We start from the raw sequence: 14,969 nt of genomic DNA, 5'->3' as shown, positions 1-14,969 counted from the left end.
TTGGGTTGGAGCCAACATCAGTTCAGAAGAGTTGTTTTGCCTTTGGGGAAGAAATTAATGACCTCAAGGGTGGGAAAAATAAAAACAGAATCAGATTATATGAACTGCCAGATCAGGCTCAGAAAGGTTGGAGGGTTTTAGTTGGATATAAGTGAGGCAGAGAAGGGCGAGGGTGTATTGGCTGATCAGTAAGTCATCACACGGAAGCTGTGTGAGAATCCCTTAAGAAGAAAAACATACATGATTTGATTTGAAAATGATTAGTCAATGTGAAACTGAGGAAGTTTCAATAACCTTCTTTGGGCTGTACCATTTCACATATGATGGCTGGTTTTGGTCATCCATGTTCAGGAAGAGGGAGCTCAATTCTGAGCAACTTGGTGCATTGGTATATCAACATGAAGACTCTTCCCAGAGGTAGAGTCTCTGGCCTGTGACTATGTTTTATTCAGGGCCAGGCAACCTTTCTTCCCCCAGCAGTTCTCTCTTACTGTTTTCTTAAGGCATTCTGGTTTTCCTTCTTCTTAAGTCTTAGATTTGGCGGTTAACCAAGTTGAAAATGGACCCTTCGAGGTCAAAGTAAACAATATTTAAGAAATCTTCTAAAAATTCTTGTTACAGGACGCGGGGGGACAAAAGTCAGCTGTCTTTGAGCAGGGTTTAGTGTTCTAATAAGAGGCCTTTTGCAGGATCCGTACCTAAAGCAATCTGGTTTTATGCCCCAGCTAGCACTGGTCCCACCTTTATACCATGAGAACATTGGGCCCATCAAATACTATTAAGGGAAGACAGGCTTTTTAAATGCCAAAATGCATGCAGCAAAAGGCTTATTTGGTATGACCTGTTCTAGTGCTGATAAGCTATTTTCTTACTGATAACCTACCTTATGTGGCCTGAAAAACATGTGGTTCTATTGAAGTCCAGTCGTGATCTCTGTGATAGGAAAAGAGCAAAATCTGGAGTAGTTCAGTGTTTTATATCCCCAGATAATCAGCTAGGTGAAGCCAACAAAAGGATATTCCAGGCTAAGACAATGATCCCATAATCCAGCATCCCATCTGTGTGGTTAAAATGCTTTACTCATGTTGAAATGTTTTCTAGACCAAGCTGAATGCATTGATCTAGGTTGTTTACCTGTCTTTAAAAAATTCCTCCGTGAGCACCTTAGTTTCTTCTGGTAGGTATCTGAGTTAGTTTGGGCAGTAAGGACTTGACTACATGTAGTGTGCACCTTATGGACAAGAATATGAGGAGACATTGCTCCTAGGCACATCTCTTGTTGTCAGCCTGTGGTGAGATATAGTTAGAACCCATGTGTTCCACAACTTCTGCTGAGACAGGTCCTGGCCAAAGATGCCCATGGAGGAGTTGGCTGGTGTCCCCTGGTGCAGACTGCGTGGTGCACCAGGTGAATATCTGAAACAGCAGAAGGGTAGGAAGAACTGGAGAAGGCATGAGCATGGCTGACATTTTTCCTCTCTCAAGTCTTAAATTTAGCAAATTGCAACATTCCCAGGTCGCTGTTTCTAGGCTCTATATTAATATGATCATTACCAACTTCCTGCACGTACTTAGTTGAAACCACACATAATATTTATGCTTCAGAACACTTATGTCCAGAAGTAAGGTCATTTTGTTACGCTTCTGCTTACACCCCTGATCACATACCACAGGGATTGTGTTTGACAGCATTACACTGCTGAATTTAGATTGAGTTGCTCTTTCCCCATGTGCCCCTTTATAATGGAGTTAGAACTTGACTGTTTCTTTGCTTACGTTATAAATATCAGGAACTTTTCTATCTGTGATAAAGAGCTTTGAGAAACAGACTGCGAGCCAGCCTGGGCTTCATGTTTCTCATACCCAGGTCTGCATTTATTCTGCAGTAATAGTACAGCTATTTATTTGGCTAATTAGCTAGTTATTTATCTGATTTACTCTCCAAAGAATATGAAATGCTGTGAAATGTTTCAGAAAGAAAACAAATAAAGCTTTTCCAGATAAAGCTTCACACTGTCTCATTGGAAGGGAAACTTCCAACCCCTTTGGGTATGTTTTCCAAGTGAACTAGAAACTGCTATGGAAACTCGTGCAAAAAGCTGAGTTCTCAGCTGGGTTATATTGTCATAGAGGAGCACTACACACTAAAAGCGTTACCTAACATCAGCAAGAAGTGACATCCAAAATTTCTCTAAGTCCTGAGTTGCGCTGTTTCTGTTCCCTATTTGTTAGATAAGACAGCATCGACCCTTCAGCCTGCTGGAATATGTGAAAATTTAATTTATTTAGTGCTTACAGAGTACTCACATGTTACAGAGCTGAACACGGTAGGAAACCCCATGAAGAAATAATTTTCTCTCTGTCCGAAACAGTGCATTGCAAATAAAGCCTGAAGCCAGACAGGGAGCAGTGCAGGAAAACCAAAACGTTTAGTCATTAATTGAGCTTCTCCATCCTAATCCCAGAGCAAGGCAAGGGGTCTCTGGGAAGAGTTTTCTGGGTAGCCTGTGTAATTTAGAAATGTGCAGAAGGCTAAACCAGTGTGATACAGGCAAACTTATTTCCGCTATTTCTTAGCACTGAACAATTTGACTTTGCAGCATTAACAGAATCGTAGGATATCTGAAGTTGGAAGGGACCCATAAGGATCATAGTATCCAACTCCCTGATTCTCACAGGACTATCCAAAACTAAATCATATGACTAAGAGCATCATCCAAATGCTCCTTGAACTCTGACACATGACCAGCCTCTCTGTGAAGAACCTTTTCCTAATGTCCACTCTGGACTTCAACAATGTTGTATTAATATTAATCATTAAATAGACGGTATGCTAATGAAGCCAGAAGGTCGTTCAAGTCAATCTTACTGCATCCATTAAGATGCTGCAAGAAACAACAGCAAAGCCAGCCAATGCAACTTTATCTGTCATTTCCTTAACAGGCCGCTGTAAAAGAACTGGCATCTGCTGCCTGCTGTCAGGGTTGCAAAGGCAGGCAGCCGCCTACATGCAAAATGAAGTACTGCACTTCCATTATCAAGATGAGAGTTCTTTCTGTTACCGTGTTTTCTGACATCTCTGGAGGAGTGTGGTCTTGAGGAGAGGAGGCAGCCTCCTGGGTCTGTCTGGTCACTGTCACCACCAGACAGCTATGTAAATAGAAACCCCTCTTGAATTAACAGAGAATGGGAGCTGATGAAAGAGAGTTCATAGGTTGCCACAGTTAGACAGCAAGGGATGTTTGAACAACACAGAACCAAGAATGTTCCCAGAGGAAACAGCGGTGAAATTTTTCGTTTGGTTACGCAGCTGCTGAGAATTTGTGTTCACTTGATCATGCGCATAAAACTGGAGAACCTCCCAGACTGCTGAGAGGAAAGGCAAGTGAAGGGGATGCTTCTCCCGTGAACTACTTGCTCTGCTGTTTTGTCTTAAGTCTAACACAGCATATGTGGATCATAGCTTTGTATAACAGAAGCTAGATATTTGATTTGCTGGGTAGTACCATCTTTTGTATTTCTGGAAATAGAAGCCTTCTGAAGATTGCAAGGAAACAAATACATAAAGAAGGTGAATGTGGAGGCCACTGCTTGAGTAGTACTGGAGTAATATCATGCCATCAGGCATCTCCAAGCCTGCATTGATTTTCTCCTTATGTTATTTTCTTTTCATATGAAACCAGTGAAATACTGGCTGAGTCAGATAAGAAAGGTAGTATTCGGTCTATAATTTTATATAAATGTGTGCCCTGATTTGAACCATGATTTTTAAAATAAAGGAGACTTTGTCTTTTAGATAACACAGGAAGCAGTTAAAAGATCAAGAATCTGAATGCTGTGAGACTCATAATTAGGATAATAGTAATGTCTGTAGAGCACTAATGTTGTGCTTGGGTCAGAACGTGAAAGGCAGAGAGTCATTTCCTGGAGCTGCTTATGGCCAGAGTCCATGGTTCAGAAAGCTGCTTCCACGTGTGCTTGTTCCAGCTGAGAATGGTACTCATATAAATTTTAAGTGCATGTTTAAGGCAGAACTTGTATTTTAAGTTATTTGGGAAACGTGCACAAGGAGGCAGAGCCTGGGCTTAGCGAGCTGCGGTAGATATCAAAAATAGGTCAAATAAGTCATATGTCTTGTAGCCAGGAGATTCTCAGCTATATGTCTAGAATAGAGTTAATTTCTAGATTCAGATGCCTAAATTTAGGCATTCATATTGTAGCTGCATAACATCAGTATCATAGCTCCAGCGGTGACCTAGTCAATACTAGGGCCTAGAGAGGTACTCAGCCCAGTCTAAACTAAATATCTGTCAGTCTGTAGCATGAGAGGCTCATCCCTCTACTTTATCTGTGCCACCATTGTATCACTAAAGAAAGTTGGTATCCATACCAACATGGCTCATCCTGGACGATCAGGGCAGTGAATGACACTAGGACCAGATTAACATTTTCTCCAGCACCTCTGCATGGCATGGCTCAGTCACTGTCACCCAACAGAGTTCTCTTTTTATGATACTGGTACCTGGAAAAACTACCTTGGGGAACTTGCATTCGGGACGACTTGAAAGCTGTCTTTTAATAAACAACTGATAGTCTGAGTTATCCAAGAACTTGGGCTGATCCCCTGGCTCTAATGAGTTTAGTCCTGCAGTGGACTGTCTTTTGGAGCAATGTTCTGATGGTTGTCTTCTTCTTAGTGCCGGTCTGACTGACGTGGAGTAAAGAAGTGCAACACTGCACTTATTCAATGAGTATTAGTTTTCTGTGACTAACAGTGCTATGGTGGGAAATAGTTTTCTACAATACTTCATCACAATGGTATTTCTTAGTAATCCTCTTTTTCTCCCAAAATCTGACATCTCATGGCCTTTTTTACTTTCTTACAGGAGGAGCTGGGCATTGCCTGTGAGTTGCTGGAGTCAGACTTCCTCAAGTGCAGCGTGGGATTTCCTTTCATGAGATCGAAATCTAGGGTAATGTTGTGATATTTGCATTTGCAGAGTGATGGTTCATTCACCTCTCTGTTTCCAAGGGGTGGCTGGAAAGACAACTGCTCTGTTAAATGTCTGTGACTGATACTTTCTGTAGCTTTCTAACCCCAGATATCCAAGCCCTTCACAGATATGGAGAGTAACTGACCTCTTTCCCACCAGATAGAGCCAATGACAATACCCTGAATGCTGCAATAGAATGATCTTGTAAAATGATTCAAGAGTTGCCGCTATGAAAAACTTCTTTCCTCTGGAGAAAATTAGAAAATGACTCTGTCTTATTTATGTTGCCTTATTTTGTTTTTATTTTTATCTTCTCTCATTAAAGTGCAACTGAATTTGTACAAATTACAATGAAAATGTCTTAATGACTTTTTCATAGTATGGTCCCCTCATAACTTTTAAAGAGGATTTTGTTTGGTAATAATAGATGAACTCTCTCATAATGTTTAGAAATCCATCTGGGTTCTTTCTGTCACTAAACTGAACTGTACAAATGACCAACCCAGAAGGATGAGAAGATAAGGAATAACTTCAGGATGACATGAACTAAATGAGTCTGAAATTTTTTAGAAAATTTCAATTTCAAAAATTAATCCTTTTCATTTGGACTGATGTATCCTTTGACTCAGCATGAAGTTTTTTCTTTTATGTGTTTTATTGACTATAACGTGCTGTTTTGAAACATTTAAAAAGATTTTAAATGGAACAGAAAAAATAAATCTAGTAGCAAAATATTATCTGGAATGTAAGAATTTCAGTGTTTTGTTTCAGAGTGACATAGTTGGGTTATCTTCATATTTTTTTCAGCAAGCCTTTGAAATTAGCATGAATTTGGAAACTGTTTTACTTGGCCAAGAACTATTTTGGAGTTAGGTAGAAAAGTTGATGCATGGAGAAGTTAATGTAGTGCTACAGTGGTCATCAAAGTAGATTCTCCTTTCAAAATTAGCACCTGATTTTATCCTTTATGATGAATGGCCTGAATGCTGCGTTAGCTTGTGCTGGTTGCTCCAAGTCTTTGTGCAGGCCTATGGCGTGATCATTATTCACCCAAAAGTAATTCATTATTCACCAACAAGTAATATATAGATTGCTGCTGAGGTAGCTTCAGGTAGTGATCCCCTTATACTGGAAGACTCTTCCCCTAGCAGATGTTTTCCTCAATAAATGTCTTTGAATGGCAATTCTAATAAAACCCTTTTCACAGTGGGGGAAAAAATCAGAATCTAGTATTTGAACAGAGACACAATTGCTAAGGTTTAAAAGTTACTCTACAGTAGAAGAAGCTTTCTTACATGTATCAAAACATGCTACTTTTGTACAGCTAGGCCAGTAAAATATATGTGCAGTTTCAGAATAAATACATTTTGGAACAATATACAGTGTCTCTAAATGCCACTTTTCCTTTACACAGTATGACTTCAGTGTGATCTTTGACACAAGCCACTTGTCTGGGCAGGAAGAAACGCTTACCTTCCTCGTCACTGCCCAAAGGTAAGGGAACTTTTGTACGTCTTGATGACTCAGATATACTTTGTCGCACAAAGTGTGCACGGCCCATGTTTGATAGTTGTCTGATATTAGTTGTAGACACGTCTATGTGTAGTAAATGAGGTTAAATTAGTGGGGGTAAATGCATGTATTTTGATATTATAGAGGAACCATGAGATGCAGCTTCCTGAAAAGTGAGGTAGGATCATACTAGGGCTTTCTTTGCCAGGCACTTTCAGTTCAGAAGGAGCATTTTGTGTTCTCTCAGTTGGAAGGCCCTTGTGTTTCTGTGCCCATCCCTTTGGGCCCTGTATCAAGCTCAGCTCAGCTGCAGTTGATGATCAGCACTAGGCAGACCCATTTGTTCCAGCATTTGAATGAAATAAGCATGCTTGGATGCAAACCAAAACAGATAAATGCTTTCATCAGATGGTCAGGGATCTCACTGACAGTTTCCAAAGTTGCATGTCTATTTTTTCCCCCTCTGGATCTTCAGTGAGCTATGACAGACTGCATGAAACAGCTGAATAGGGTATTTCCCCAAGGGTGCTTGGAGCAGGCGCTGAAGTAGGGTGATGCCAAGTATGTGTGCCTAGGGATTTGATGTCAGGCAGATAAAAGGTGTGACATGTACTCTCTGCCTCCTAAGATGATGTGCCACAAAGAAGCAGTGATTCAGTCACAGGCACTGTCGGGATATGTATGGGAACGATGGTAGCTCAGCTGCATTAACCTGGGCCATGAACTGCTGCTCCAACGTGCTGGGTGTGTGGCTGTTTCCTGCTTTGGCTTACTGTGTTGAGTGGGCCAACTTCATACCCTCCTGTGTCAAAATCAGGATCTCAGCCCTAATTCTCCTCCCCGCTTTGATGACACCTCACTGATGGGCTGGAGATGAGAGATGAGATGTAGCAGTTGCTGAGTGACTGCTCTCATAAGGCATAGTAACAGCTGTAGGTGGGAACAAGATCCTGCAGCACGTGGGGCTGGTATGAAACACTGAAAGTGAGACCTCGCATCAGAGAGGCAAGGCCATGTCTTGAATGTTAAAGTTTTATTCTCCATGAGAAGTTCATCATGTGTTCAGATGACCCTGTGACGCTTCTAGGTCAGGGAGATGCATCAGTATCTGCTAGGTGAATGCCAGCTGGTACAAAGATGGGTCAGCCCTGCTGCTTTAAATTTGCCCAGCCAGTGTTTTCCAGATTGCACCGCTCATCTCCCTGCTTTGGATAGCACAGGACTTTCCTCTGTAACCTCACTCCTTGGATTTCTGTGCCCTACCAGTGAGGTAGGGTTAGTCAGTGCCTTTAGATGGAGCAAAGAAATAAATAGGAGTTTGTACACATAATGCAAATGCTCAGAGGGGTTAAGAGAAAGTTTCTCATTTCAGAAGGATGGGTGGCAGGACACTTGTGTTCTGAAGGATTCAGCCAAATCTCCAAAGACAGCAATGCAGATCTCAGTGCTGATTACGCTCATTTTTTCTGTGACTTTGGGCAAATTGCTCAATTCCCTCGCTGTCAAATATGTGTAATAAAATCTTTCTACCACAAGAGTTGCGGGGCACCCTGGGGCAAAGTCAGTGATAAGGAAATGGAGAGGAAGTGTCTGTGCTGTGGCCGGACTTCAGTGAGTGGGGACATTGTTTCCACACAAAACTGGAGCTAGTCTGGCAGAAATGGCTGGACGCAGAGAAGCTATGCCACGCTGTCATGGGAAAGTAAGTATTGTCCTTCAAGTGGCCGCTTAAGCCTGTCCCTTAAAGCTGCAAATTTGGCAGCAGCATCTGTAACAAGAGACTGGTTCAGCAGTGAGAGAGATCAATTGGAGAAAGAACTAAACATTACCTTACGTTACGTTTACTCTTTTTGTTTAAAAAAAACCCCAACCCTTTTCTGTGCTTCTTGGCCTGAGCTGTTTTTCTAGAGCTAGATTCACTGAGCAGTATTATCCTTTTCTCACAGTACTTTTGCCCCACTGGAAGCAGATAAGCACATCCCCATGATCCCTGTATGGAATTCTACTTGCTTATTCTGCTTGCCACCATCGTGTCTTGGTATTTGTGTTGGATGAGAAATGTCTTCATTTTGGACTCTTCTTTGAGCCTGTTCAGAGGAAAGGCTTTTATTAAGCGTTTTTTTCCTGGGACTGAAAGTTTGTGGGTTTTTCCATCTGGGCCATAGTTTTATTAGCAGACATGGCCAGTGTGTCCATTGCAGAAAGCTGAGCTGTATCTATGCATGTATGTAGCCAGCAGGCTCTGCTTTTGTAATCTGAGCAGCTCATCGTCTACATGGTATCACTTGGGATGTTGCTGCCTGCTGTTGCCACAGTGATACTGTCCTCAAGTAAATAGGATCATATATTTTATTTTGCCAGTTTGATTTCTGAGTAAATCCAATGAACTGCAAGGCAAAAGTGATTCCAGAGACACTGCCGAAGAAATTGGAAATACATGTAACATATCTTTCAAGACTGTTCTTCTCAGCTGTCACCCACCAAGCAGACTCACCATCAGAATTAGATTAATTACAAGTTTGCGTGTTGGATGTTTGTTGCATTTCAGGAACCTTTCCCAGACCTCATACATGAGTGTTCACACTGAAATACTGACTCAAATGAGAGATGATCGCTCACTTTTCTCTTTCTTCCCTCTGCTTTTGACCAGTTGAGGCAACTACCTTTGAAAATGTAAAGTAGAAGTGCTTACATTTTGGCAACTAAGTACAGGAAGAGAAGGTGGAACTGCTGAGAGGTTACGACCAGTTCAGTACAAGGGTCTCACCCCACCCAAAAAGCTGCTTTTAGTGGCACTAAATTGGAGCTGTGGTACAATGCAGGTACAATGAAAGTGCAATTTAATTTACTGAGACAAGACCCTCTGTGGGGTGTGTGTATCCCTCCTAAACAGATGTATATCAGGCTGGGAGAAAATTAACTCTTGCATTGGAGTCTGAATGTCCTTGTTTCTCGCCAGTGTGTATGGTGGCTGATGCAGTTTTGCACAGCCGTTGGAATTCATGCCTTGCTCCAAAGTAGGTTTTTTGTTGTGAGCCTGTCCTGGGTTGAGTGAGTGGTGGAGTTTTTTTGGTGGCAGGGGAGGGGGCTATAGGGGCGGCCTGATCATGTCACAGCCACAGAGGAGCAGCTGCGAAACGCATGCTTTATGTGTGTGCCTTCTCCAAGGTGGGTGAGGAAATGTAACTCTTAATCTTTAAGAGGCTTCTTAAGGAGAGCTGACATCACTCAAATAGAGAGGCTCAAAGTACAAGGCAGAGAGATGGTAGCTGTGAAACTGTGTGATATATTGCGAAGGCTGTCGATTTACAGTGTGTTTATTTTTCCTTTCTGGCACAGTGGAAACCTAGAACGCACTGAATCTCTGCATGATAATACTCTAACCCTGTCAGTGCCCCTGATGCATGAAGTGGATTCATCTATCAATGGGTAAGTACCAGTCACCAAATGAAAACAACAAAAAATAATAATAATCCTAACAATAACATCTGAATCTCTTCCAGTGAAAAACGGAATTCTTTTCTTTGTTTACATGTAGCCAGACTGTTGCTTTTTCTCTGTTTCCCAGACTGTGGAAATACAGGCAACCTCATTCATTACCTGGGAATTTTACTTGTCATGTGTTTCATTCTAACACTGTACCTCTTTGTCACTCCTTTCTGGCTAGAGCTAATTAGTTACCATCACATTTATAGTAGGTATCACAGTGATCCTATTTGAATTCATGTGATTCTGTAGATACGATAGACCTTAAAAAAAATTAGAAAGAGAACAAGTAAATCATATCTTGTTCCTTAGGGCATGGTTGAGAATCACCAGGCCAAAGGTTAGGGTCAAATGTTCTGGGATTTGAAGGAGCTTGGTGGAATCTAGCTGTTTGCCTTTCTGTTTAACTTCACAGTCAGAATTCGCTTCTGCTTCCTAGTCTGCAAGGCGTCTGAATACCAACCGAGGAACATCACTCACCCTTTGACTGAAATATTTGTAGAACACATAGCCATTGTCCTCTCTCGGGGCTACACATGTGCGGGCTCCTGCATTTGTACTCAGGGCCACTTCTGCATTACAATCTTAAGTTGAGAGTGAAAGATTTGTGGTCAGTCCCAACAGGCAGACAGACAGGCCTCTTGGGGCACCTGATCACAGGAGGTGAATTAGCATCCACGTAGACTGAGAAAGTTGATATTCATTCCTAAACTGGGGAAGCAAAAACTCATCAGCAATGTCCCCAAGAGGTCAGTGTCTCTTTTAGCCTCCGTTTATGGCAACCCCTCAGGGAATGTGTATTGTCTAAATGACCACTGTAGGTTGGTATCAGTAGAAGTCAAAGGTTCCCTTGAACATCATGCTACTTGTGTGGGAACAAAGTTACCTGCACTGACACATAGATATGGCTGAAAATCTGGGTAAACTCAGAGTCATGACTTAGTCTGGGTTTTACCACATAAATCTGATCTCCCCTCTTGTTGCACAGAAATAAAATCCCTTAATTGCTGCCACAGTAGTCAGAATGGGTAGAAGTTATGCTTGAGCCTGCTCAGAGAATTGAAGAACACTGTCAGACCTCACAAGATGACTAGCAAGGACAAAAATCCCCTCTGCATTGAGAGTACAGTCTCAGCAGCATGTTCTGGAAGTTTTTGAATGCTTTCATTGTTACAGATCGTGTAGAAATTTAACTCTGTATCCCTTGCTTCTTGATGCTTTGATACAGATGGATTTATGTACAGCTTTACAGATATGAATGCTTTCATCTGTGTCTTTCGATCTCTGTTTGTTACCTACAGAATACTGCATGTCAAAAAACCTGATAAAAGTTGGGATTTTTTCTTTCTTTTCAGAATGTACTTTTTTAAAGCACAAGGTCTCTGAATTTATAAGCCCCACCCAACTGACTATGTGGAATATTTTTTTATTTTTCATAGAAAAGGCTGAGTTAATTCAAGTTCGCAGAAATGTCCAACTACCATGGAAAGGCTGGGTTTATTGGAGGGCACAACATTCCCAGGCATGGTAGTATTAGTAATATTCTTTTTTGGATGGTGCATTTTTTAAAGCTTATTTTTTATTAGCTATCCTGCATTTGAGTCTACGTGAGCAAACTTTATCCTGGTCATAAATAGCCGGGAAGGGCTTGTACCATGTTTGGGAGGAGCCTTCTGGAACAACACTGTAAATGGGAGGAATAAATCTGCTTCTTGCTGTTTCCCCTAGCAAACCCTGGCATAGGGGGCAGGCAGGAAAAAAGGAGATGTACCTAAACAGGCTTAAAATCCTGTTTCAAAAAACTCTGACCCAAAAGGACAGCCTGAGAAGGAAGCAGAGTTTTAGGCAATCCCTCACCAAAGTTTGTCTGAAATTACACCATGATCCTTTCCAGACAGTGGAGCAGCCTGAGATTAGGAGGAGGTAAAAAGGATGCTTTAAGCACTCCTGGTCCTCTTCTGAAGGATTTCCAGGTACTGTGTTGTGCTTCCAAGTCTTTCCTGATAAAACCCTACTGTGTTTTGCTTTGTGATAAGATGCTAAGAATAGTTGAGAAGACTTGGCCAGTGGCGCTGTAACTGAAGGCAAGTTATATCCCCCTCTATTCTTCCCTTTAACCATCTGCTAATCATAAAGGTAGTGAAGCTCAGATAATTAATGAAGTATTTGTTCCTGCAGTGCTATGTAAATGGTAGATAAAATTGAAATGTTACTTTAGCAAATATAGTGAATACTGAAAGTATTCCTACTATTAACTGTTCCTTCAGATTAACTTGGTAGTGCAATGATTTCCCATGTTACACAAACTATAGGACTTGAACAAATCATCCATGGCAGCAGGCCCTGGAGAATAGGTTTTATGATAGGAAAGTTAAAAAAAAAAAAAAAAGTAATCAAAAGAAGTCTGCTTCGGTGATGGGATGTTAGCCTGGGTCAGTTTAGATGCTGCTTGTGCAGTCTAGTGTTGTCAAGAGGAAATCAAATCACAAATAATAGATCAATGTAAAATGGTCCCATAGAATTTCACATGACCAGAAAGCAAGGGGTGCAATTCAGCTTGCCACAAATATATTTAATTTTGATGACAAATACAGCTTACTACATCTGTGTCTTGATCTTTCAGAGAAGTCTTCCCTACTTCATTTTTCTATGGTGACTCTGTGGAAGCATCCAACTTCGTTCAGTTGGAAAACCATGAATGCCTTTTCCAGTCTCTCAACTTCACACTGCAGGTAAAACTGATCCTTATTTTGACTGCTTTAATGCTTGACAGCACATCCTGGTTTTGTATCTCTTTTATTCTGAGTGTCGTATGAGCTTTGGTGCATGTTTCCGAATCACAGTATGCTGTGCAATGCATTCTTGATTGGGTGCCATATTTACGGCATGCAGGGGTGATATATTTCATTATCTGAATGTATTATAACAAGAATTGCAAATAGGGCATCTCACTTTCATAGGAATGAAGCTGCTACCGTTTCCTTCTCTCTCACCTTTTATCATACGCTGAGTAAAAAGCTCTGGTTACTCAAGTGCCACATCTTGGGTACAGGCACAGGTCAAAAGGGAGGAGTAATTCTTTTTAGTGGCATGGTCACTGAGCAGAGGAGTGGGCAGCCTTTATCCATGGGAACAAACACGTACCTGTGCAAGGGATTCAGACTTGCCAAATGCTCCTGATATGAAAACATCCGTAGCACTACTGACAAGAGTACAGTACAGGGAAGAGACTGTGACACTAAGAAGACAGGTGTGAGAAGGTTTCATTAAATGTCTCACGGCATCTCAGTGTTAATCAAGTATTATTTATAGATTACACTTCACATGACAGTTAGATGGGTTCCTGATGTGGCAAAATATTTGGATGTTTTGTTATAACAAACTCTTGTGATGTGGCCAAAATGGACTTGTCTTGCTGCAGTGACTGTATCTATTACCAGTACTTCAGATCCTTTTTGACCACTAGATGGAACTAGGGAATGATAAATCACGCAGAGGTGGGGAAATCTTTTATTGTGAAAAGTAGGCTTTCGCCTTTTTTCCCCCTATCTGCTCTCTTAGGCATGAATGCCACTCAGCGCCTAATGAATAACGCATGTCTGCCTCCGTGGACAGACTGTGGTCCAGAGCAATTAAGCCCCCACTGTCATGCAGTGCCCTTAGCTATTTACTGAAAAGGACTGAAAGCAGGATTTCAGGACATGAAAGCTTTCGTGAACCAGGCTATTAATTCTTGTGATTGTGATTTCATTCTTGAGGGTTTATAGGTCTTTACCCCTCCCTCCCCTCCCATAGCCAGTTATTGGTTAAAACCAGATAAAGAACAGATGTACTGGTGCTTTAGCTAGATGAATATTTTCAATAAAACAAAGTGATAACAGGTACGGGAGAGAAAATCTATATATTAAGAGCCACCATTCGTCCTGCCCCATCCTCTTGTCTCTCATGCGCACGCAAGTTGCAATATTTATTTTTTTTTCCATATAGAAGTAGAAAATTACACTGTAACAAGTCACAGATCTGCTCTCCAGTAACATGGTAAACCTCATAGCTGTGTGTGTCGGACAGAGAGGGTAGAGTTTCTTAATGGGCAAAGCATGGTTTGTATCACTGTTTGCTTAATTGTTTTTATTGATTTCCCTGCCATTTATTAAACTTCTCCAGATGGAGAGAAGTAATGGTTTCTTAACCAAGAAAAAGAGATGATTTACAAAAATATGGGGCTTTATAGCTGGTTTTATATGTGAAAATATATACCATGTCCAATGTTAATAAGGAAACAGATCTGTGTATCTTTTTTTGGGGGGGGATAACAACATATGTAATGAAAGTGTCTTTTCTGCATTAACTCTTATAATCTGATCTCAGTGAGATAATCAAGCTTTTTTAAATGTCTAACATGAAACATTTGTATTTCATGCAGAGTTTCTCATGCTCCATTGTAGTGGGATTTCTCCCCCTGCCTGGAGCCTCAAGGTTTTTGTAAGGATTTGGCATTGTGAAACCATTCTCTTTATCAGTCAGGCATTTCTTCAAATATAAATGGTGTTTGAAGAATGAAAACCTGTTGGTTTTAATATTTGTACTTTACACAATTAATAACCAATTGCTACATCTTTTGACTGTACTGTCTCAGTGCAGATAAATATTCTACTAAACTTAATGTTTTTGCTGTATGCACTTATATATGTGTTGTTAGAAACAGCCAGGGAATATATTCTTCCTGATAAAAAAAAAATGTAGATAGACAGGAAAACTTATTTTCATTGAAAGTTTTCCATGGATTGTTTCTTTTCAGCAAAATCCCACAGATTTGGGAATTTTCACTAGATACGTTTCAGTGGTGGACTGGAAATTCTTTGAGTTTTTGTTGAAAATTTGTGGGAGGTTTGATAGAAAGCCAGTGTTTTCCACTAAGAGTTTCATTTAATTGGAAACCCCAGAACTTGAATGGAAGTTGCTCACATGCATTTCCTG

The 14,969-nt window shown here is 40.9% G+C and overlaps 1 protein-coding gene across 1 annotated transcript in view; it reads left to right on the top strand.

Moving 5' to 3' along the window:
• ITGA9 (integrin subunit alpha 9) overlaps positions 1 to 14,969 on the top strand; it is a 227,065-nt gene that overhangs the window by 161,695 nt on the left and 50,401 nt on the right. The window contains exons 19-22 of the mRNA XM_042806477.1: positions 4,887 to 4,973; positions 6,409 to 6,488; positions 9,846 to 9,935; positions 12,616 to 12,724. Of these exons, the coding sequence (XP_042662411.1) occupies positions 4,887 to 4,973; positions 6,409 to 6,488; positions 9,846 to 9,935; positions 12,616 to 12,724 (366 nt within the window). The remainder of the gene's footprint in view (positions 1 to 4,886; positions 4,974 to 6,408; positions 6,489 to 9,845; positions 9,936 to 12,615; positions 12,725 to 14,969) is intronic.

Source organism: Tyto alba, unplaced genomic scaffold (assembly GCF_018691265.1).
Source record: "Tyto alba isolate M040663 unplaced genomic scaffold, T.alba_DEE_v4.0 Super-Scaffold_46, whole genome shotgun sequence".
NCBI lineage: Eukaryota > Metazoa > Chordata > Aves > Strigiformes > Tytonidae > Tyto > Tyto alba.
This window is presented reverse-complemented; position numbering and strand designations above follow the sequence as displayed.